This window comes from Cuculus canorus, chromosome 15, assembly GCF_017976375.1.
Source record: "Cuculus canorus isolate bCucCan1 chromosome 15, bCucCan1.pri, whole genome shotgun sequence".
Lineage (NCBI taxonomy): Eukaryota > Metazoa > Chordata > Aves > Cuculiformes > Cuculidae > Cuculus > Cuculus canorus.
The window spans coordinates 248,185-273,635 of record NC_071415.1 but is presented as its reverse complement, the minus strand read 5'-3'; the positions used below and the strand labels follow the sequence as shown (position 1 = coordinate 273,635).

The window sequence follows — 25,451 nt, the reverse complement described above, 5'->3', positions numbered from 1 at the left end:
TTCGTTAGCTTAATGCTCCCTGTAATCACACGGAAGTCGAGCAGGAGTCTGAGTAGCTGTTGAGCTAGGACTCGAGAATGCAAACTCGAGATTTCAGCAGGGTTCAGTTGTCTCTGCAGCTTCCATTGTGCATTAAGTCATGGGCTTTAATTACACAATTACCTAATGTGGGTATTTCTGCCACACCCAGAGGCTAAGGGCTTTGGCTTAAGCACACGTAAACCCTTTGGCCGGCCTTCATCACTAACAGCTTTATGCTACATAACGTAACTACTATTTTTCCCCTCCTGTGTTACAAACAAACAGAAGAAGTTCAATCCAAAACAGTTGTAGTTTCACGTTCAGAACTGCTGGCGCCTTCACTGTTTAGACAAGCCTGAGACTATTTCCTGCAGGAAGGCCCCAATTAAACAATACCAAGCTCGAGGATGGTACGGATCAGCCTGTGCTGATTCACATGGCACTCTGCAGCTGGAAGCGTGGGTAACAGCAGATCTTGATAAAATACCACACAAGCAGTTAGCCTGTGAAAAGTAGAGCCGATAAAAACAAAAACACAGTAAAATCTCCCACAACCTACTTAATGTAAAGCTTGGCAAGAACAACTAGCTATTAGAAACGAAAACTGGCAGTAAAAAGGAAATGAAAATGAAGTCAAACTGGGTTATGAACAAGACCATTGATCTCACTGGCATGCATTGCTTTCTGGTCACAGCCAGTCTAGTTCAATGTACACCGGTCACACTGGATGTCACCCTGGGTGTTCTAGGCTGAGAGATGTCTCCCCTTTGGACAGAACCCAGAGACGAGAAACTACAGACCCAAATATGTTTTTGGAGAACAGTAAGACATGGAAACGCATTTCTAAGGAAAACACTTTTCAGGACTAGTCACCATTCCAGCAATAGGCATAGAAAGGAATCTTTGATGTATTTGAAACCTTGAGGACCTTCCAGATCAAGTAGCATAACATCACTTTATCTGCGAGAAATGAAAGCCTCTCTCATTGGTATGGCTTCACAAAGAATCTACTATTTGCTTTTAAAACGTATCCACCCGCCTGGGATCAGCTGGTGATGAGCTGGTCTATATTTTGGATATGGAGTGCTCCTACATACCTCTAGGGACTCCCGGGTTCTCCTGCGAATAGGGAAGATCGTCGTCCTGCTCACTGGCTGATTGTTCAAGATTAGAGATCTGCTTGTTGTGCTCAGTGCTGAGCTCGCCATTCTCTTCTTCAAGCTCTTTGTCCTCAGAACAAGATTTACCTCGTTCTTCATAAGTGCCCACACTCACAGTGTCCGAGGCACAGACTGGGTGCTCAGCGAGGGATTCTCTCGGCCCTCCCAAGGAGCCTGTTTCTTTGTCCACGATTAAATCTTCCTTCTCTGGAACAGTATCAGTAACACCTGCATCCAAGTTATTTTCACTTCCACTTTTCAATCCACTCTGTGGACCCTGGCAGACTTGATTGCCATCTTGAAGGACATCACTTTGAGTCTTACATCTCTTCCTTGGAGGTTCTTCATCACTGACAGATTGTGTGCCTTTTCCCAGCTGCTCCTCCTCTCCTGAACACTCTTCTCCCTTCTTCGGTTCCAATGGCAGGCAATCCTGTTGTACATCTGGGAGAGCTGTGTCTGCACCTTGCGGATCAGAATCATCTGTTTTATTCTTCAGACGTACTGAATGTAATAGCCACGGCCTGGCAAACACTATCGCAACCAGTCTTACAGCATTGCCTCCTACTTCTAAAACCTGCTGCATCTCAAGAAGGTCCTATAAAAAAATGCATAGCACAAACATTGTCTCAGGAGCTTTCACTAGAAAACATCAGCTTAACCAAATATCATGGAATTGCCACCTTTAATTGGCATTAAAGAAAAGGAAGAGCTTAGCAGAGTATTCAGTTTTCTGCTCTGCTGCACTGAGGCTGAAAAGATGTTTTGCCCCTTTAACTTTTCTGGAATTACAGCACAAGATATTTTTGTTCAGCTTAAAGCAAAAAGGAACTGGAAAAGAGTGACTGATGGTACCTCTGGGTTTCTGAAATGCTTCATCTCCACCTTTAACTAAGATCTGTTTTCACATTTGGCCTTCCTACGTTTGAGGTGAGGTTGCTATCAGGTATGGATACGTGATCTCTTGCCTAATATAGCTTTGTTCAATTTATAGTTGTTTCCTTCAGCCTGGAATATTATCCTATTCAAGGGGAATACTAAGCATGCAAGCATTAATATATGGAAAGCAGCTGGCTGTAAGACCACCTGAATGTACTGCTTCAAGCTCCTGGTGCGCTCAGGTTCCACCTCTTCATAGCTGCAGAATTGTTTGCTCAGCTCAGCTTTGCAAATTCCGAAGTGGGAAGATGCCTCTATCGCATGACGGATCTCCAAAACCGCAGCTACGTCTCCGGGATTATAGCCATAACGTTCTGTACATTCCCGAAGAAACCAATCAACCTCATAATTTTCTTCTCGGACTTCTATCAGCCTGGTGAAAGTTTCAGGGAGGCAGGAGACTCCCACAACCATGTTATCAACCAGAGAAGAAACTGCAAAGCGAATAAAAAGCAAGTGGATAAGCTGTGGAGCAGCTGTTACCGTGCAGTACACTACAGGAAGATAAATATTCTAAGACAGATTAGAGGTGTTCTAGACTACTCCAATTAAAAACAGAGCTCAGTTTTCCATCTTCATTGCTACAGTTTCCTGTTCTCTTTCTGCCTCACATATTTGTCTCTGAAGAGACCTGTAGAAGGGCAAACTGGTTTCAAGGCCTTCCCCTCACATCAAAGTGAAGTATTGCTGAAGGGCAGTGTACACTTACTGGTGTTCTCTCGAACTCTGGGTCAGCTTAACTCTTAGTTAATGAGGAAACGATCTGATCTCCTTTTTTCTTGAAGAAGGTCAAGCGAAAAGTCTAGAGCAAGGAAATGCTATGGAAGGTCCTGTTAATTGAAAAGCTGGAAGCAGCTAATCCGTGGCAGAAAGCTGTTGGCCAAATATCCTATAAACTTCAAGCTGACCATGTCCCAGTACAATTAGCGTAAAGGCACCTCTGGGTTTGGAGACAGGTCCATCACCGCGCAAAACTGACCCCCACTGTACAGAGCTTTCAGGAGCTGAAGCAGTGTAACTCCTTTTGCTAGTCCTGGATGATTAGAGGGTGGCTTTGGCATTGCTCTTACCTGCTCCCAGCCTTTCATCTACAGGCTGCCTTTACAACCCGCCTTGTGGGACACTCCTGTGGCAGCTGCACTGCTTTGGCAGCCAAGGAAAAATGAGAACTGCAATGAGCCATCAGCTCAGCAGACCTGGAGGGCACTCGTGGCAGAAGAGAGTCGAGAAAGAATTTGTATTTTACCTCTAGCACAACAGCAACAGGAATGGGGGGCAGAGACAGCACTAGATCTTCCAACTGAAGAGCTAAACAACCAAAGGCTTTCCTGGATACATTTGCATTACACATGAAAGGAAGATGCTCTTCAAGAAAGGAGTGTCCTGATAAATTGCAAACATACAAGCTCTAAATATTATCAGAATGTTTAAGTTACTGGCCAGGGACTGAACACCACAATTTCAGGCACTTGCATGAGACAATTAAATGTGAATTTCCATTCAAGGAGCTCTGAAAGATATTTTTTTTTCTACAGAAGAGAAAGCCTGGGTGTGATTTAATATGGTATTTTAACTTGCAGAAGGGACTGAAAAAAAAACCCTCTTGGAAAAGGGATAACAGAGCACAGGACAGACTTCCTCTTTGGCTTAATAGTTTCACACAACATGAAATACAAGCAAGAACTTGTTACCGACAAAAGGTGTCTCTGTAAGGCAACCATTTGTTTTAAGTCAGGAGAGCATTAAAAGGCAAATTGCGTGTGTAACGATAAAAGAATGTTCCTATTAATAGGTTTTGTTCAAATCAGTTCCTCAGCTCATGAATTCGCTCTTTCCTGCTCCAACCCACTTCTGTGCACGTTAGACCAAACAGAAACTCACCTGGAGAGCTTAGTCTTCCTGGAACTGGTGTGCATCGCAGCTTAACCTTCACCTGGCAGGAGTTGACCACAATATTGTCACTGGGACTCAGGTTGCGCGTGCTGACAATTCCAGGGGCATAGTAGCCTCTCATCAGTAAGTAATTGGTATGTGATGCTTGACGAGCTTTTACTTCTATTCTCCGTTTGCTTCCGGAGCTGTCATCTAAGTCATCATCATCGTCGTCATCATCTTCAAGTCCTTCTTTTCCCAAACTGCAGCAAACAGAGGTGTTTAGTTTAGTTGTTAGGGTTTTTTTTTCCAAAATAAGAAAACGACTGCTTACACCGAGCAGCGCAAGAACCCGTGCTGTTCTGCATTCCTGCACTGAGCCATGCACAGCTGTGGCTATGTCCATAGCAGGCTGATTTAAAGTGCTGACAACAAGCAGCTACAGAAAAGAAAATACACTAAAGGTCCCTGGAAAAGGAAACTCTCTCTTTTTTTCCCCCAAACGTGTTGAAATGAACCCAAAATATCTCAGCTCTTTGGTTCAGCAGACACTTCATCACGAGGGAACATCTGTCAGAGCACAAAGGCTGACACCATATGGGATTCTGCAGTACGGGGCAGTGCTTATTTTTAAGGGAGAAATGGAGACGAAATAATTAAAGACCAAAAACTTCAGTAAAAAAGAAAACAAACGAAAACCCAACACAAACCAAACTGAAGACAGCCTCGCAACAAAGAGAGACTAGCCGGGATAAATTTCCAGAAGCAAGCTTAGTCAACTCAATACCATTTCTTTCCAGGACACAAGAACCACTTTGGATAAGTGAAGGCTTTGAACAATCTGATCTAACTCTGAAGTTGCCTCTATTTTAAGCAGATTATGCCAGAAACAGCCAAAGGTTCCTTCCAACCTTTTCTAAGGCGAGTTAGACCTTAAGTACCTTCCCTTAAAATATATTTAAAGCAAAAAGTGAACACATCATTTAGAAAAAATAGTGCAGGTACATAACCATTTGGACAAGGGGACTCAGATGCTCATACACAGCAATGGGACTTGTTTGGGTTTCAGCATATTTTTGCTAATGATCCGGGTGATAAACTAGCTTATTAAGTTTGCATACGATCACCGAACCGAAGAGGCTGCAAGTATTTGAGGAGACAGGATTTGCATTCAAAACACTTCCAGCAGACTGGAGAAATAAGTCAGGGAAAGAGCAGGAAGCAGTTTCCTGTGGACAAAGGCACGTTCTTTATTTTACAGCGGGAGGTACCTGCCCCTCCACATGAAGAGCAAAGCATTACCTACAGAAAGCCAAAGAAACTCGTTACAGTGAATCACGATAACCATAAGCTGTGCATCAGTCACTGCCCTGGGGGGTTTGCCTGCTTTTTTATTTTTGTTTTGGCAAGATGATGGCCATTTGTCATCTTGGGGTGTACGAGCAGGCACGTCACCTATATAACATGACGTGATGGGCACAGACCTGCCAGCACATGTATGGCATTTGGGTTTTGACAGAGGAAAACAATGAGAAAGACAGATCTGGATAACATGAATAACGTACCAAAACCACAAGTAAAGGAACCAAGGCTGCTCATTTTAAAGAACAGCATATTATGGGAGGAGGACTACGATAGAAATCTTCAAATAGGTAATGAGCTTCTCGAAAGAGATCAAAGTGTCTTCTGGATATATTTACAACAGCTTAAGCTACAGCAAAAACTTTTAGGTGAACTCTAATACAACACAAAGTGATCATCAGGATAACTATTTATAGGACCAGGCTGCCTGGGGAGAGAGTTTCAGTTCCAGTGGTTTGCAGCTACCAGAGGCTTAAAACAAAAATAAAAGCAAAGAGGAGACAATGCCTAGAACGAATATTGTGGAGACAGGTTTCACTGATGAAGCTCAAACCTGGTAACTAATCCTTCTTAGTCTTTGAAATGGGACAGGACAACGTTGATGAAAATGCCCATCTTGCACACTCTCCTTTCCACATTAGCTCTGATGGCAATGAAGTGCCTAGCAATTTAAATGTCACCCAAGTGAAGATAAATGCAGTCCAAGGCCATAATGACAGGCACTAAGTGAAGTGCCATTAAGTCTTCAGAATGCTCCCTCAGAAATAAAAATCGAAACAGTATCACAGTAAAACATGCCATGATACAGTGCACAAAATGCTAATGCCCATCCAATTTCATTCAAGTCACCCCCAAACGGTATTTACTAGGAGAAATAACAGTGTTTACCTTTTTATCACTTCATTTTCCACCATAGTGCTGTCCACCACGATTATCTGCTCTGGAATTCTCACGTTAACAGATATAAGTCCCAGGGAGAAAAGGGAAAGCATCGCCACACACTGGCCACCAGGCCCATCCATAGGAAATGCAATCATGCCTTCCGATGCTTTGTCCTCTTGTTCTTTAAATGAGAAGCTATCTGGCTGGTCCGACTTTTCAGCATCCTTGAGCTTCTCAAGGAACTGAAAGGACTCTGTACAAATTGTACTGGGAAATCGCCACGTAAAAACTCTGGACAAAAAGACAAATTCAAAGAAGGAAATATATTTTACAATCTGTTCATTCTGAATTTTAGACCTATGGCCAGCTAAACAGCTGGAAGTCCATGCTAGAGGTGGTGACCCTCTACATCTGCTATCACTATCCTTTTACTAGTTCCAGAGCATATAAGGTATTTATGCACCACATAAAGGTCAGGAACTACATAGCAAATACAAGGTAAAGATGTCATCTTCTGCTTGAGCACAGAATACATTTACAGTTTATCTCTCCTCCCCCACCCCTGACATCTGGCTACAGTGCAGCACGAAGTAACTGAAGAGGAAAAACAATCAGAATGACAAGAGTACTAAAGAAATCCTTCCACCACTCCCAGAACTTCGGTGCTGCCTCTCCTTTCCTCTGCAAATGTCTTTGTAAAGGCTTGCCCAGCAAATGGGGCTCTGTTCCCTGTACAGTCCTAATTGCTTAACCAAATAAATGGTCAACACACATAATGTCACCTTCATTTGTTTAGCCTCAGCTGTGAGGGTTGGGTTCTTTGCTCTAGATACTTGATGTATTTTCTCCCCTCCATGCCCAGTACGCCAGGGTAGATTCTCTTATTTGCTCAAAGATAAGCAGCGACCCTTCTGACACCCACCTGTAGTAACTCTGAGACAGCTGATAGGACATGGGTACAAAAGGCAAAGCCCGGCTTTTCTTTGGACCCAGTGTGTGGCTGACTCGACGGCGATTGACCAAGCTTCTCTTCTGACACTCTTGGAAAGCCTTCACCAGAATGTCATCCTGGTACTGCCGGTACAAACGAAATGTCTGCAAAAAAACCCCTTCAATGTGAGAGGCAGCGGTAGCTCTGAATCCACTGTTAGACGCACCTACTTGAGGTTTATATTAACTGAATGATTATGAAGCTACAAGCCAGGACCTAAATGACACATATAAATTTACTTAACTACACTACTCTATTCCTTTTATGAACTTCCAGGCTTTCCACAGTAAATGCCAATTAAATTAACTACATACTACAGAACACTTGATATTCAAAATGGGATCAGGCTCCCACTAGAATTCTATATGTAAAGAACGCTCATCTGCAGCACATTTTGGTAGATTCTTCCATCATTTCACCAGCAACACATGCTTCTACAAGCTTGGCTTTCTGGGCTCCACTCTTGCCTGCTGATGATTAAAGTCCCTTTGATCTTCTAACTTTATTCTTTTAAGTGCCTGACTCATAGATGATATATTTTTATGGTCCCCATCACTGAAGGAGAGGCTCCCCAACACCAGTGTCTGCCTTTCTGCTATCTCCTCCAGAGCATAACTCCAACTGCTCAAGTAGGCATTAAATCATGATACGGTTTGACCCAATGGAAGAGAGGTAGAGTTTATTTCATATGTTTTTTTTGGGATTGCTTCAACCTCACATCTTGCAATCTCATCCTCAGAGAGAAAAGCAACATACTGGAAATCTGCCTAGAATACATTATTTCCTAAAAGCAGGAGAGAATAATCCCTATAGAAACGTTTCCTTTCTCCCATGTGAAAAAAAGCATATATCAAGGTAGGAAGGAGAAACTCTTTAGCGTTGCATGACCATATGCACATGCGGCACTTAGGGACATGGTTTAGGGGTGGATTTCAGTTTATAGTTGGACTCTATGATCTTAAAGCTCTTTCCCAAGGTAAATGGTTCTATGATTCTATGACCCATAAAGTTTGGTCCAGATACTGTACCTGAAATGACTGGCAAGTTTTCATCTGGCTATCTGAGAGCGCCAACGTGCTCTGAATCAGATTCTGTAGCACTAGAAAATGAATATCACAGACACTGAAAGGAAAAAAAAGAAAATAAAAGAGTTTATTCCTGGCAATTGTTGAGGTATCTAACTATTAAACTAGCACAATAATATACAACCTCAATCACCTGCTTCACTACAGCTGAGGAGCTGTTTTCATGTAGAGAAGCCTGTTACATTTTCACTGACCTCCCGCCCTGAATTTTTGGATCAGCCCAGAGAATCCGACACAAAACAAAGTTCTCTTTGATAATACTTCTGCTTAGGATACAGGACCCACAGCAAAAACATAAACTGTTGTCCTAAAGATAACAGACCACCACTTTGAGGTCTTTGCTGCTATCATTTTATTCATCAGATCGATAATTTATGTCAGAGGTCCCTGCAGCCTTGTGAAAGTGTTTTTCTATTAACACATTTATACTCTGCAACAGATGAAAACCATACTGAATTAGAAGATTAGGTATGTGACTTTCACAGATGTGAGAGCTGGCATGACCTTGGAGTCCTAATGGGAAAAAACAGTGCTCCTGTGACTCACTTGCTTAGACTGTCCTCTTTGGTGTTTTGATTGGTGTCTTCTCCGATGGCCAAAACTCGAAATCTAGTTAAGGGAAAGGAAAATGCTGAAACAAAAGTATCATTCTGTGATTTTATAACAGCTGTGAAACCCAGAGGCTGACAAGTGCAATTGCTAATAAGGCAAGTGTTGAAACAGCACTGGGGTTCTCTCTGCTCCAGCAGCCCTCAGCATAAGTATAAAAAATTGAAAAGAATTGTCTGGATCAATCTCCCTCAGTCCACTAAGATACCTGTCGGCAAGGAGATAAAACACATGGAGAGGAGACAGCACGGAACTGTATGGATTTGTGGTTCTATTGAGGTTTTGGACTTCCAGTTAGCGTCAGCAGCACTTTTGCTGTACAGTACAGCTCTTCCCAAAGTAAGAACATTTAGCAAAAGTGCTAAATAAAATGGTTTGAGACCCAAATTTTCACACTTCTCTCCAAGTGTTATTTATTATTAATATTAAAAGAAGTGACGACCTAGGGCTGGAGAACGCTCTACAAGCCTGAGCACTCTTCTGTGCCAACAGTTTTAGCAGCACTGAGATGATTAACTGAGCATCCAGCTATATATTGTGATATAAAAAGGGGCCAGTTCATCTGGAAAATGGTAAAGGGAAGTCTTCTATTGCATTTAAATGTTAGTACTGACAGCTCTAATAGCAAAGTTGAGGATACAACAATTCATGAAAAACCCACTCTGTGAATTTCTGCTTTAGAAGTCTAAATATAAAAAAATAGGAACGGTTTAAAATAAGCGAGCTTGTGAATAACTGAAAATCGGTTATATATATTTAGGAAGTATGGATTGGAAAGAAATGTTGCTTATTGTAATTACTGAAACGTATTTTGATACCAAGAGTACAAGTGACAGAGGGCGTAAATCACGCACAGCAGTGAAGAGAGTTGCTCTGAATTGCCCTCCTCCCTCACTGCCTCAGCTTGTGTGCAGAGCCAAAAGCACCGTAACTAAAATACCTGGAAAAGAGTTCCTGCAAAGTGTCAGGAATATCAAGTTTGGGATTCCCGAGGGTTGAACTGAATTTCTCTTTCAGTCTTTCCACAAACTCTTTAAACTCCTTTGCACAAACCTTAGGAAAGAAGAGATAGAAATGTTATTATCCTGTGTTTCTTAGTGGGAAAAGACCCTCTATTTTAAAGTGTTCACGCAGAATTCTAGTAGAAGCAGGTGGTTTTGAATTATCAAGTCAGAACAGCGCAACAGACTAGAGAATGCATCAGAACAGCTCTGTGAAGGTTGTGTTTGCTGATTTACTCAACAGTCGCAGGTTCTGTCTCTAATCACTCTCACAGCTAGAAGCAACGCACGATGAACATATGTTCTAAAACCAATTACACTGAATTAACAGCATAAGATCTCTTGCCAGAGCGTTGTTTAAGCTTCTGCTTATCCTTCAGGCTTTATCATGTTCTCTGTTAAGTCTGTTTGTACAATCACAGCTTGGAGAACACCCGTTACACAAGAGGAGCTGTCCTGTATCTCTCTGGAAACAAGTTGTATTTGCTTCCAGAAGACAGACTTTGGGGACGGGCATAGATGCATTTATTTTGGCGATGTCTCATCAGTGAACAACTTCTCTTCAGTTAAACAAACATGAATCTAACAACAGAACTGTCTGGGGCTTTCTGACAATAATATAAAATGTCATCCTGGATAAAACCAATGGAAATCTTGTTGTGACATTGTCCCAGTTCTGAAAAAGTTTTGAAATTCAAAATGGAATTGTTTGCACTGAAAGCATAAGCAACTTTTCAATTCGCAACTGCAGTTGATTTAAGCCATAAAATGCTCAGAAATTAAAAAAAAAAAAAATCTTTTGGCTGATCAAATCAAGGTTTCTCTCATAAGATTTACTTGCATTCCTGTGCTCATTCACAGAAGCTAAGGCAATATTTTGACATGCACCAGAATAAAAAATTAGAAACTACAGAGCAAAAATGTTTTCTTGCTCAGACAACAAGAAAGATTAAAAAACCCCGACCAAACCAGCGCATACGATGCTCAGTTATGGAAGTTTATAAACAGGGACATTGAAAAGGAAACATTTTTGTTGCCCAGCAGGGCTGTTTATGTGCCTTTGCAAAGCTGCCGGTGTCCACTGTGCTCCCCAAACAGCAATGATGCTGCAGTTTTACGACGATGCTATTTTTAAAACAGTTAAGTGCACGAGGGAGAGGCAAGATACGAAATCACAGTAATTGAAACAGTGCAAGCACTCGGTAATCCAGCCAGCGTACAGTACTCTGTGACCTTTCAGAATGCTTCCCTCCTACCTTTGGATCTTCATAATTATTTTCTCTATTCATGAAATCTTCAATGAGGGCTTTATCTTGGTAAATCTCAGCAAGGCAAACTCTGCAACAAATACAATTGAAGGTGTTGTACGTAGTTGAAATTCACCCAATTTAATACAGATTTGAGAGCGTTAGGGTGCAAAAAAGTTGAAACATGAAGTCACATGAAACAAGGCAAAACCGTAGCAGGGCCATGTCACTTAATTTCAGGAGAATTTAGCCAATATCTAGAACATAGACATCTTCTTACTTATAATTAAGATAGGTCTGCGGACTTCTGACAATGTAACGAGCTCTTCGTCCAACGGAGTGCGAAGTTTTATCGAGGGACTCCTCAAAGCTGGCATGCATGATATCTCGAACTACTTGCCAAGAAACAAAGGGCCCTTTTACCTGTGTGAAGAACAAGTGTGTTTGAAGTCAAACTTAATTTTTTATGTACACAAACGATGGTTAAAGCCAGGATGAATTCCTAGGACTGATGAAATGGGCGTTCAGTATAGAAGGCCTCTATTTAATAGGTCTATGAAATACCTTTGCATTTAGCACATGACTAGCAATTCGGCACAGCATGAGCAGACTGTCTTCCTGCACTGTCCAGGTGACACGCAGGCGTGTCATCCTCCGCAGGGCGCTCTGGTCAGCTTCATCGTGGTAGCGGAGTTTTTTACTTTTCTCCAGAGAAACCTCTTCTAACAGATCCAGAAAAAAAAAACCAAACCCAGTTAGTGATCTCAGCGCTGCATATTCTGATTACTCCTATCAAAGGCAGCATCAGCACCAATTTGTTTGTTTGCAAGAATGAAACACAAGAGCAGTTCAGAAAGTAAAACGCATTAAGATCTCTCCCAGAAGTGAGAAAATAAGCACTTTAGTTAGCAAACTGACTACCTAGAGCACGACACCATGAAGAATCTTTATGCCAGCTAGCAAGTTGATGGTGAATTGCAAGGAGTTGGCACAGACACAATTAGAATTCCTTTAGTTCATACAGTACAGCAATGTGACTATGACTCACACACAGGTAACGGTTACAGAGCTGTTTCTTTCCAGAGCCAGTACACTGCCCCAGGACATGGGAACCTCTGCAGTGAAGGAGGCAACCCAGCCAGACGGCCAGTAAGTCTCCACTTCCCGCACTATGTGATAGTCACATCAGCTTTTCTAAAGTGACTTAGAGCAGGCCTATGCATTAAAAAGAATGTTTCTTTTTCCCCCATATGTTACCTTTCTTCTTCCTCTTTGTCTTCTTTCCAATGTCTTTATTAGGCCTCTTCCTCTTTTGGCTTTTTCCACCTCTCACTCGTTTAGTTCGATCCTGGGTTGGTTCATTAGTTATTTCAACATATTCTTCTTTGTGGACAAGTGATGCAGATCCTACCCTTGCTTCTCCCAAAATATTAATTTTGTTACCTGAAAGTACACATATTTACAGTAATGAAGCTTTATAGCAATTACATTCTACAATAAAGCAAATGCCCAAGTTTCAGTACATTCAAAGACAGATGCCCTCTCAGACTTTCCTGTTGCTCTGTCCTTTCATCCCACTTCTCAGCAGCTCACTGAATAAAATTCCACACAAATAAGGAATTATCAAGTAATTACGAAGTCTAGCATACAGCACACAAACGCAAGGGAACTAAGTTAAAGTTTTATATTCAGCCTGAAGCATTTCTTCCTCTTCGACTTAAACGTTAGGCTATGCAATGTTAACGCTGCCTAGTCGTACAAAACATTGGTCCCTTTAGACCTTCTGCAAACTGCACATCAGAAATTACAAAAGATAAACATTATTGTTCTACAGGAAGTTATTTACGTATCTATTTTAGTGCCCCAGAAGCATCCTAGATCATTGTAAGGAGACAGGAATGACCCATGTCATCAATACCACATAAAAAAAAAAGATTGTTCTACATAGCTGGAAAGAAATTATTTAACTAATTTACTGCCCCAGAAGCATCCTAGATTACTGTAAGGAGACAGGAATAACCCATATCCTCCGTACTGTGTTTGGCAAAGACAGTAACAGCTATAATGCAGTTACAGCCCCCCCCGGCATCACCACCTTACCTCCAGTACTGAGTGGAAGTGGGTGTTTTGTTAAGAAGGTTTGGAGTCTCATTGTCAGTCCATTTTCAGAAACTGTACTTTCCTAAGACAACAGAGCTTTAGAAAAGGTGATATGCAAAAGGAGCGCACTGATTTTAACAATACTATCCATTATATCTTTTGAGTAGCATTAGAAATAAATTTTCAGTATAAAGGGAATGATCTCTGGCTACAACGAAGAATTCATTGTCTTATTGCTACCATTACTACTACATATTTGAATGGCTCTAGAGCTTTTCTTGAATCATATTCTAATGACCACTAGGCTACAAATCTCCTCAAGTTTAAAAGAAGTCACCACTGGAAAAGAAATGCTCGATTCTTTCACTGCTAGAGAGGCTGAGCAGAATTTTTTGCTGAGAAAGTACGTAAACTGTAAGATTTTGCTATTAGTATCTCAACCTTAAGAATAGTAAAATTTGGAAAAGTCACTGCAGGATATAAATTTTAAAATACCCACCTTCCTAGTCTTATTGATGATGTAGGTTGTCCAGATCCAATTGCGTTTTAGATGCCCATAAAAACTGGAATCCAGACCTGCAGCTCCTAACCCATCTCCAGGGATAGTTCCATCATCAACCACCTCTCGGCTGCCTCTAAGAGAAAGAGAAACAAAATATACAGTAATTATTTTGTAGTGAGTACATTCTCAGCTGCTCTAATGGGATGTATGCGCTATGCGCAGACTCTCCTCTTGCCCTCCCAATCCAGACAGGGCTAGGAAAGAAGAGAAAGAGAAATGCTCCTTCCCTTAACCCTGTTACAGAAGTAGCTTGACAATAAGCCTTTTCCATTGTTTTAATCCCTGATATTTAATGACTGAGCTTTCAGTTTAAAGATTACACCCACAGTAATTTCATTACCAATGGCTGTGTTGAAGTCAGTTCTGAGCGCTACTCCTGCTCAGATAAAAGACTTTCTCAGAACAAGCGTGAGAAAAATATTGCACAGGAACTAGCAGCAATGTAACCCTTTTTAACACTGACTGTCAAGCCTTGGTCTCTCCAGTTTTCTAACAAATCCATTAAGGCTTGCTTGAACGTACATCCAAGCCAGAAAAACAATGCATTGCAATTCTTTCCCTGGAAAGGGTACGAGCCAGTTTACTTTCAGTGTGGTGTTACAGTGTAGAAGGAAAAAAAAAGACTTTTTAAAAATTCTTAGTAAACATGGCGCTTTGCAAGAAACCATGGAGACAAGCTAACTGCTTCCAAGAAAAAGAAAAATCAAGCCATGAATGAGCTTTGCATATGCAGTAGATACGACAGCTCTGACAATCCATTAATAACAGCAAAGAGCATTTTTAAAATCCTGTTTCGCCTTATGAAAGATCTTTTGAAAGCTACCATGAAAAAATTATTTCAGTCAAGCTTTAATAGACAACTCTCTCATTATAACATTAAACTATCAGTTAAACTCTAAAACTGTTTCTTGACCTCAAAGATGTTGCAGCCATCTCCAGCCTAACTGCAAGTAAACCCCAGATATCCATTTTAAAATATTTTTTTATGACACAATGGAGCCCATACGTGAAAGTCCATACAAGTGGACTGAACAGGATATTTTCTATCAGCAAGGATCAGTGGAATTCAGTTCCCTCAACTCCAATGATTTTTTTAAGATAACTTGATCTATAACACTGAACTATTTGAAAATACTTTGAAACAGATGGTTTCTAAAACCAGAATAGAATCTTGACAAACCTAAACCACCGTGGACAACACAATGTAAGAAGTATGACCAGCATTCTGCATGGCTGTCAGGTGGCAAGTGTATAATCCTTGCAAAGATTCTGGTTGTGATTAGGCAGGAGATGAAGTGCTCCAGAGATCGCCTCCAGATTTCACCAGTGTACATCAACGCTTTATTAGAAATTAATTTCTCAATGATATGCAGCAAAGGGCAACACAGAAGGACAGAATTCAGAATGCGATATCAGGGAGCTAGGAAGGACACAAGATACTTGACATACCAGGATATAAAGCACAGAAACAGAGAATCTTGGTAATTTTGCCTTGCATTAACTGTACTTAGGAAGCACTCTTTCCCTCTCAACTTTGCTTTGCCCAAGACTCTTGCAATACACATCCATACCACTTTGTAAAGAAATTTGAATCTGTTTCTCCCATTCCTCTAGCATGAAAACCTGCTTAGTAGACAAGTTACTTAAAAAACATGTTACATAACTATAGGTCTTTTTAATTAGACAGCCTCTGAATAAAAGGATGGGACGTCATCCAGAGGGACCTGGACAGGCAGGAAAAGTGGGGCTGTCAGAACCTCACGAGGTTCAACAAGGCCAAGTGTAAGGTCCTGCAGCTGGGTCAGGGCAATCCCCGTTTTCAGTACATGATGGGGGATGATGCGATTGAGAGAGCCCTGCAGAGAAGGACCTGGGGGTGCTGTTCGCTGAGAAGCTCGACACAAGCCGGCAACGTGCACTCGCAGCCCGGAAGGCCAACCGTGTCTTGGGCTGCATCCAAAGCAGCATGGCCAGCAAGGGAGGAAGGGGATTCTGCCCCTCTATTCCTCTCTTGTGAGACCTCATCTGGAATACTGTGTCCAGTTCTGGAATCTTCAAGGTAAGAAGGAGGTGAGGCTGCTGGAACGGGTCCAGTGGAGGGCTACAAAGATGATCGGAGGGCTGGAGCACCTTCCCTACAAGGACAGGCTGAGAGGGTTGGGGTTCTTCAGCCTGGAGAAAAGAAGGCTCAGAGAAGATCTTATAGTGACCTTCCAGTACCGGAAGGGGGCCTACAGGAAAGCTGGAGAGGGGCTATTCACAAAGACTTGTGGTGACAGGACGAGGGGGAACGGGTATAAACTGGAGAGGGGCAGATGTAGACTAGACATTAGGAAGAATTTCTTCACCATGAGGGTGGTGAGGCCCTGGCACAGGTTGCCCAGGGAAGCTGTGGCTGCACCATCCCTGGAGGTGTTCAAGGCCAGGTTGGATGGGGCTTGGGCAGCCTGATCCAGTGGGAGGCGTCCCTGCCCATGGCAGGGGGTGGAACTGGATGATCTTTAAGGTCCCTTCCAACCCAAACTATTCTATGATTCTATGAATTACTAAGAAAAACCCCACAACATCTAACTGAAATGACAGAGTCTTACCTGCTTTTGCTATTGAGTAACATCCTCAAAAACGGATTAGTTCTTTTTGCCCACTCTATTCAAGCTACAAAGCAAGGATGAAAATGACTTACGTGGTGTATTCCAACATTGCACACTTCCGTTCCAGGTTGTGTTTATCTATTGCAGACTCCTGTTCCATTTCTACATCTCGTGCAGTCTCCTCCCCTTGAAGATTACTTCTCTTTGTACGAGGACAGCGGACAACTCCTAGGCATACAAATGGTTTTGACTGTCAGTATGGGATGTAAGACTTCAACCCATTTTCAATCCAAACTGCTCTAGCAGTTTGCACCCTTTATAAGGGAAAAAATTGAGCAGTTAATTGACATTCTATGCATAGATCACAGCCTTTCCAATACTCAGATGTGGCAACAGTCCTCAAGATACAACGCGGCAGGTTGTGATTGCTGAAACACAGTGTGAACCTTTTGTACATCAGACACCTTCATGTTGGAGATACATGTAGGAGACAGCAGAGGAGTTGCGTGATGGTTTTATAGTAAAGAAATTCAAAGGTAGAAAAAAACAGTTTCTGCCTTACTACTGCTTTTTGGCTGCCCATGCTTAAAGACAACAGGGCAGGACTAGATCTTCCCCGAAGGTATTTGTTCTAGAGGCTCAATACAAATTTAATCCAGCACAGAGCAATTTTCCCCTTAAGGCTCAACATGGAACACACTTAACTGGAATATAACAAAGCAAATTGGTGAAAAGATATCATTCTCATATTTTGGGAGCTAAAAGCAATCGTGGTCTAACAAGCCTCCAAAAGCTGCAACCGTCACAAACACACTACCATTTGACAAGCATGTATCCTATTTAAAAAAAAACTCAAAAAAACTGGGGTGCATAAACTCCCTTAACTTCCACTCATTTCAAAAGAAGCTTTAGCACCATTTTTCTAAGGAAAGGGGATCTCTGTTTAAATTCTAGTAATATTCTATTTTCAAAAAGGCTTTTTCATAGCTGGATTAAAATCTTACAGGGCTTTTTCAAATTTGATACTTCTAACAGGACAGCAATGTTTTCCCTTAACACTGCTCCAAAAAATTCTAGTGGATCTCAACTTTATACAACTATATGGACAGAAATCCTAGCTGTTTTTGAGGCACAAGTGGAGCAGACAAGAAGATATCAAGAGAAGCGACAAACCAGAGCCTGCCTCAAGTTTTAGGAAAGGAGGAGGAATTGTGGTATAAAAATGAACAATTATACCATACCCAATGGTGTGTTAAGGCAGACACACTGCAAATCGAACCAGAAGTTTTCCACATCCATCATGGTATTCAGAACGTACAAGCGTCTCTCAAATGGGCGGCTGCTTTGAGCCAGGTTATAGTGGGGGTCACAGATAGTGGTATCAACAATCACAGCATTTCTCTTCATATACACAAAGACCTGTCAAATACAGCATATTTCAGCTAGTATACAAAAATAATTGAAATTGCCTAATTTACAGGAGACAATCTGGTTTAGGACTGCTTAGCATTCCTCAGTCTGCTGTTTTGAGCCAGTGCTCTGACAGAAGACAAACCCATCCCCACCCTATTCTATTGTGTTCCCAAATTTCCCTTGCCAGCAAACGAGAAATTTCATTTCTAGCTTTATAATAGTTTCTTTTCCGCCTTTGTGCACACGATATTCCCAGTTTCCACTGCGAGTAATTATTTCATATAAGCTCTCATTCAGGATTTGAATAGGTGTCGTTTTGGGTCTAATTATCTTTCTTATCCTCATAAATTACATTCTCCTTTGCACGTGCTCCCTGTTTATAAAAAGATGCATGTCATTATTATGTCATTATTATTCTCTGATCAGTGACTTTATTCTGTATCAGACATCCAATGCCTAACACCTTGATGGAACAGCATGTGGCATGCTCGTTCTTCATAAAGCGCTGCCAGTTTAGAACTTCCCAGACCATTACTGTGCACAACATTCAGCATTACACATTTAGGGAGTGTCTTTCCAGACAAAGAGGTAAAAATTAGCTGCACAACTTGCAATATGTCACTTGGATCTGGAGGTTTGCATCAGCATCTGAAACATCAGTATTGTACTTAACTATTTAAGGTAACTACAATCCCCAACCTTGCATTTATTTCGCTAGACAAAAAATAAGAAGAATAATGACTATATTTTTAAGAAAATTACCTGGTCTTTGTCTTGGAATTTCTCTGTTGGGCCAAACTGTATCAGTCCCATGTAACATAATCGTTGAAGGTTTTCTATCACTGAAAAAATGTACCTCCTGCAGCAATATTAGGAGTATTACTATTAGCACTCATGAAGATAGTAAAAATTACATCAGAAAACACACCATTTTTCATGCAGCAACCTGAAGTTCGAGGAAATGACTGCTTTTTTGAACAATTGAGTTTTAGAATTTCTGAAGTTGTATCTGTGTTTAAATTGCCAGCCTATGGAAAACAGAGTATCCCCAAGCTCCAAATTTACTTTCTTCAAATTACACACACAATATTTTAGCCAAATACTAAAATTTTGCTAGCAAAGACCAAAATTAGCCAGAAATAACATATGTAAAGGTGAATTAAACAAGGTCAGAATGCCAGCAGATCTGAAGACAATTTCATATTATGAAGAGGAGACACGAATAAGAAAACATGACTGCTAAATGTGGGCTGCTCACCCTTCATGTGTGTGCATATAAAGAACCAGGCAACAATCCTTGTAGTTAAGGTTCTTCAGAATTACTGCTCCAAGAAACTGCTTTCAGTTGCTCACAGCTTTGGCAGAGCAAAAAGTGCAACATTTCCTGTGCTGTAGATCTATTTATATGGCAAAATTCTGGCAGCTGCAGGAAACTTCTACAAGATCTAGTTTCTGAGAGAGCTTCTAAAAAACCCAGCTTTGCCCACATTTAATTTCATGAAGTTTTTCTGTGAAGTTAACTGAGAACTGCATTTTGGCAGGAGTTTTCTCTGGGGCTCTGAAAGATCATTTGACAAGCCCAGAAACGCAGAAGTAAATTGGGCTGAGTTAGGAGAAGTTTTAGTCAATTGGAGGGCAAAGCACAACATGGTTATACTCAGTGTTCTGCATAAAACTAACAGATGGAGCCCGCAGATTCCAGAAAATACCATAAATCCAGTTTCCTCGTTACTAAAATTTACCAAGATATAGGTTAGCAATTGCAAATCTGAGCTGACGACAGCTGATGTTGTCTGGCACTGTTTGTGCACCAGTGACGTGTTTGCAGATTCGCAAGATGTGGTCGAAGCCACCAACCATCCCAATCCATGCCATCAGCAATGACCTTCTGGGGAATCTAACATGGCGCTGCTGATGCCAAGTATTCAAATCGTTTTACTTTAATGTTGCTTTCCCTTCCTACCTTCAGTCCACTCTCAATTTTCTATCTCTTAGATGAGGAAAGGCAAACAATGGCAGACATGCCACTGAGAGCATGAGAAGAAATTGAATGGTGTGTAGGAGAGGCAGGAACTGGGAAATGTGGCATCTTTAGAAAGATTTATGAAGGACAGCAACATTTAGACTCTATTAAATTCTGAATTTAGCAGCAGTCAGGAGTGTGTTTTATACAGAGTAACATCCGGCTGATGAGTTATGAAGGACAGAACCTCCCAGCTCTCAAACACTGCCTGACAGCATGCATGAATATTGTTTATTAGTTTCTTATTACCTTCTATTTGGGAGACAAAAATACAGTTTTGCACACTATCCTTAGAAGAATGATGATCCTTGTCTTAAGCAACAAAATTCTCTTTGACACAAACAGGAAATAACTGCAAAAACAGTCAACCACTGTTGTTTCCTCCCTAGAGCCATTCACTCTGACTGATCTGCTTACCTTTTGTAGAGGAGCTGCTGTCGGACCGACCTTGGAAGAATTCTGATCAGAGTGTGCTTTTTTAGTGGATCATTTAAAAAATCTTCCAGACCATCCACCTAGAATTATAGAAGTTAATCTAAATGCGAGATATCCTTTAAAGTATTGAGCTTCGCCACCAGAACTGTCTACTGAAATATTTTCTCAGCAAATGTTACTGCTTTTGTAAAATACTTAAACATTATTCTTGTCAATCAACATGGCAGAAGATTCAGTGAGATTATAAAAAGCTCTTTGCAAAATATTAGTTTAAGAATCGGCAGCATTACAGGACTATGCATTTTTTTCAGCGTGGCTGTAAAAGAAACTAACTTTTCTGTAAAAGACTATCAAGAGCTGAAGAGTCTGGTCTCTGACGGCCTGTTTTGTTAAAATAGGCCAAGAGGATGTTTGTTACTGCTTATAGGTACAGTTGATATCGCCAGGCCTTAAAGTAAAACGAATGTGAAACCAAAAAAAGCCGTACCTTGTAGCTGACTTGTACTATCTGAACAAAGACTGAGAGAGGCAAGCAGAGAAGGATGTCACTAACAAGAGCCCATCCATATCCAAACTCTCTGTGAACCGGGAGAGGAGGGACGTAGCGCATCCATGACATGTTATCCACATACACTAGGAACAAGAAGAACTGGCTTAGATGCAGACAGGACAAACCCAACAGTTACGCAAACAGTTTTACTGTTAATGTTCAAACAAAATGCATTCAGCAGTTCATGGTCTGGAAATCTGAAAATCTAAAATGACCTGAAAATTATTTAAGCCATTGATTTTCCATCTTCCCTGAAGTGGACTTTCACGGCTTTTCTCGGTGTTGGTGAAATGTGCTTGAAAAGCACATTTAAGGCTACTAATAGTAGGCCTGCCCTTTCTTTCTTAGCTTATACAGACATTTTAGAGGATGCCTGAAAGCAACCAATACAATGAATTCTGTGTTGCCAAATATGAAGATGGCACGTACATTACCCTCACAAGACTTTGTTTTTCACCAAGATAATCTGTTCCAAGACTTAGCTATCCTTAAAGTGTATTTTAAAAAGTCCCCTTAGATACTAAATCAAATTATTTCTTGGGAATAAACTTTTTAGCAGGTCCTGTTGTGATAGGAAAAGGGGTAATGGTTTTAAACTAAGGGAGAAGAGATTTAGACTGGATATAATGAAGGTATTTCTTACAGTGAGGGTGATGAAACATTTGAAAAGGTTGCCTGGAGAGGTGGGAGACACTCCATCCCTGGAGACATACAAAATGAGGTTGGATGGGGCTCTGATCAACCTGATCGAGTTGAAGATGTCCATGCTCACTGCAGGGGGGGTGGACTGGATGGCCTGTAAAGGTCCTTCCCAACCCAAACCATCCTACGATTTTACACCAAACCTCTAACATCCTTTTTCACTTTAGAAGATATGTATCCTGTCCCACTTACTACAACTTCTTTTTGTAAAATAAATAACAGGTGACAACATTTTTTAAGGCAACTTAAGCATTAATTGTGCAACTATGGCTTCAATGGAGATCCATCTCTACCAAAATTAAATCGAAACTATTTCATCAAATTTACTCAAGATTATTCTGAATTCAGATCGTGCTCTCTGAATTACTAGCAACCTTTCCACCTTTATATCATTCTAAATTTGAGCCTTCACTATCCGGAAGAGAGCCCATGTATGATATCCCTTTTGATTTGAGAACAAGCCATTAATAATATGAGTATTTTTTTCAAGCATTTGTTTTCCTACCTTAAAGTGTTTTCATTGAAATTGTACGGTTAAATAGTTATGGAAATTCTACTCTGAACCACGGTAAAGTCTGCAATGAAGTCGGGATGTGCCACTCCTTACCGGTTTGCTTAGACAGCTCTACTTCAGTCTCCTGTGCAGAGATTTCAGGGTTCCCTGCAGTTGTCGTAATTTCTATGGTCTCGTCTGGTTGTGCTTTAACTACAGCTGCATTCACATCCACCCCTTGTTTGCTGCCTTTTTTCTCACCATCACTACCTCCTTTTTGCTGAGTTCCATTTAAAGGGTGTCCATAAATTAAGTACCAGAGGAACATGTGGACCATTCTTAAACGGGGCATTTTGGGGAGAAAGCCAAGAGAACGCCCAAGTCCTGGAACTGCGAGGGAAGATTAAATACCAAAGAGAAATAAAAAGAGGATTAGAAAAGGAGAAACAGCTACCTCTGCAAAACTGCTGTGAAGAAAACTAGAAGGAAAGAAAGGTAGTTGAAAGTTAATGTAAGTTACAAATACTCAGTTACAAGCAGTAAAAAAGAAGTAGCAAATGCAATTACTATAGAGCACAACTGTAAAACAAAATAAGCCGCTAAGAATATACTGGATAGTGAGATTGTAAACCAAATTTTTCTCCAATAAAAGAAGAAAAAACTCTCTTAGGAGAGCCCAACATCTGAAAGTGATCATTAATAATAAATGCTAAAGTGAACGATGACAGAAAAGCCAAAGCTGTACCTGTAACAGGATGATAGTTTTTTATCTGTGTTAAACCCATTTTTTCATCGTTTTTTCCTGCCCGATCATTATGATCAGCTTTAGACGAGCTTTCTTGTGTTTCTCCTGAATCAGGAACTGGTTTTTGCCCCGGGTTTTCCTCCTCACCATGTTCCTGGGATGTTGGTGTCTGGGGAACTTTAATCCTGCATTAAAACCAAACAGCGCTTTGGTAAAAATTAAGCAGAGTTCAACTCCTCTTCTCTCCTGACTTCAGGAGATGCTCAGTATCTTGCTTCATCTTTGTGCTTCCATGCCTCTGCTGCTAAAGAAGAGATTTTTCTCTTCTTTTTAAAGAAGAGATTTTTCTCTTCTTTTGCTTACTTTGTGTTACTTTTCTCTGCATATTTTTGCATGATCTAGACAAGCCGAGTTCCCCACAAAACCATCTAAACCCCCGCTGTCACTTGCCTGTTTGCGGTGCTTGAATTGGAGATGCGGAAACGCACCTGCTCAATGGCGCTTTTTACAAGGGGATCACTAGGACTCACCGAAGGATGCACAACAAATTCTACCTGTTCAGGGGAGCAGAAAATAAATAAGAGGTATTTATGGAGATACTGGCTCATAATCACCTGCATAGATTATCAAGAGATTAACAGACATTTAATTAACAGTTGCCACAATGGATGAACCCAATGAAGGTTTAATAACTCAAAGAATATTAATGCTTTTGGATCAAAATTCTCATTGCTAGTTTGTATTAAGGAAGAGGCCAGACTTTATGGTCTCTGTACCAGCAAACAGTTAACATCATTATTACAAACCTAATGTTTTCTAATTCTTAAAACTGGAAATATTCGGGGAACAAATACTTAAACTTTGCAATATTGGGCTGAAGAGGGTAAATGAAAAGCCATACATCATAAGGCCAAGCTAACACATATTGCTGCTGAACGTACACACGCAATTCAGATTAGTAAAATTTCATACGTGCTCTACAGTAATTACGCAGCAGGTAATTTTCAATAACTTGTCTCTCCACTTATGAGCATTTCAGACTAGATTTACAATGACAAGTTTCAGCTTTACAGCTACAGACATTTTCATTCCATAAACCTCAATAACAGCAGATTTTTGTTTAAAAGAAAATAAAAACAGATGACATTAAACTTCAAATTAGAGGCTAACTTATAATTTCTCAGGTAGTCCTAGCTTTCAAAACAGGATTTATTAGAACTGCATTGCAGCCTGACAGGGCAGGGAGAAACCGTGAATTGCATGACTGAGGAACAGCAGAACCTCTCAGAAAGCAGATTCAGAGACTTTGATCTCTAGACTGTTCCTTGGTCCCACAATCATCTCCAGCACAATAACTGAAAGCACTAATCCGGTTTTCGCAGCAGCTTAGTTTGGGATATAGACCTTCCGGGCAGCACAGCTGTGGGTTCTGCTACAAAGAGTGAAGTTGCCCATGCTTTTTCAGTAAAAAGATCCCAAACATTTTGATAGATCAGAAGGTTGTGAGAAAAGCTGCTTCTGCTACCAGTGTGTGCGCAGTCACCTTTTTACTAATGCCATCTTGAATGACTGTAGTACGATAGAGTCTGAGGAGTCCTTCTCGTGCAAGCTTCTGTACCAGTCGAATGATAGATTTTTTGCAGCATTTAGTGGAGACGCCTTCTTGCTTCTCTTGGTCCATGACCATTTTCTGAAGCCTAAAAGATGAAAAAAAAATACTTTGGCTTAAGCAGTTTGTAAGAGGATGAGGGTGAACGGTATTTCCCGACTTCTAGCAATTACTGCTCACTTTTCCCTTTTGCTGTAGACAACTGCTGACTTAGCTTTAAATTTCAGATGTATTTTCTTTGTAATCAAGCTTATCCTTTTTACGTGAGGACTGCTGTTCTGACGACAGCAAATTCTCAGTGCCAGATTTCTCCGTGTCTGGCTATAATGCAATCATGAATCTAGTCTCCCTAGGGTCAGGAAAACCAACAGCTGTTTTTAACGGGTAATTGAACATATGCAGTTTATATTTCCACTTGTGAGCTCAGTTCAGCCTGGGGCAGAAAGAGTTTTCTTAGTGGTGTTCTGAAACTACATGTGCATTCACAATATAGATACACATATCCCATGACTTGAAGCCAGGTCCTTTTTTTTCTCTTGCAGCAGTTTGCAGGAGCACATTCACACCCTGCTTGCCTAAAACCTGTTTTCATGTCCTTTGTCACAAATGCCCAGACCCTACTTCTGACTCTTTCAATCCTGAAAGTCAATTCTGAAAAAGATACGGAGGGGTACTAAGGGAATGAAGCAATAAGTGAATGTGCAACTTCTTCAGGAGACTACCATGTCCTGGTAACTAATTTAACTGGAGTGACATCACCAGCAAATTTCCTTGGCAAAGACTGAGGACGGACAGAACTTTCAGCATTGCTGAGGGAACCTGCGTGCTATCTGTTGGCAGCACTGAGAGGACAGCAGAGACCTGAAATACCTTCTGATTCTGCACTCAGATGTGACTAGATGAATCAGTGATAATGCTAGTACCAGAAGACAAGGGTCTAATTCTGCAACACTCTGCAATTGAACTAGGTGAACTAGGTTTCAAAATTCTCATAGAGGAGAATAACATCATGATTTCTTACTAAATTCCTATAGCAGGCAGCCCCGTGTGTATCGACAT

General features: G+C 41.0%; 1 protein-coding gene across 3 annotated transcripts in view; it reads right to left on the bottom strand.

Annotated features, from left to right (window-relative positions):
• GTF3C1 (general transcription factor IIIC subunit 1) overlaps positions 1–25,451 on the bottom strand; it is a 42,449-nt gene that overhangs the window by 3,518 nt on the left and 13,480 nt on the right. For 2 of the 3 annotated variants that reach the window (XM_054080748.1, XM_054080749.1), the window contains 23 exons: positions 24,327–24,480; positions 23,234–23,337; positions 22,784–22,968; positions 22,153–22,428; positions 20,781–20,926; positions 20,276–20,373; positions 18,598–18,694; positions 17,664–17,841; positions 16,515–16,650; positions 13,769–13,904; positions 13,270–13,351; positions 12,427–12,612; positions 11,734–11,891; positions 11,450–11,592; positions 11,179–11,260; positions 9,862–9,974; positions 8,859–8,921; positions 8,256–8,349; positions 7,159–7,331; positions 6,243–6,527; positions 4,002–4,255; positions 2,268–2,554; positions 1,119–1,779 (listed from right to left, as the gene is read on the bottom strand). In XM_054080748.1, coding sequence (XP_053936723.1) covers positions 1,119–1,779; positions 2,268–2,554; positions 4,002–4,255; positions 6,243–6,527; positions 7,159–7,331; positions 8,256–8,349; positions 8,859–8,921; positions 9,862–9,974; positions 11,179–11,260; positions 11,450–11,592; positions 11,734–11,891; positions 12,427–12,612; positions 13,270–13,351; positions 13,769–13,904; positions 16,515–16,650; positions 17,664–17,841; positions 18,598–18,694; positions 20,276–20,373; positions 20,781–20,926; positions 22,153–22,428; positions 22,784–22,968; positions 23,234–23,337; positions 24,327–24,480 — 4,091 coding nt within the window. The remainder of the gene's footprint in view (positions 1–1,118; positions 1,780–2,267; positions 2,555–4,001; positions 4,256–6,242; positions 6,528–7,158; positions 7,332–8,255; positions 8,350–8,858; positions 8,922–9,861; positions 9,975–11,178; positions 11,261–11,449; positions 11,593–11,733; positions 11,892–12,426; positions 12,613–13,269; positions 13,352–13,768; positions 13,905–16,514; positions 16,651–17,663; positions 17,842–18,597; positions 18,695–20,275; positions 20,374–20,780; positions 20,927–22,152; positions 22,429–22,783; positions 22,969–23,233; positions 23,338–24,326; positions 24,481–25,451) is intronic. The other variant, XM_054080750.1, reaches the window with a different exon arrangement.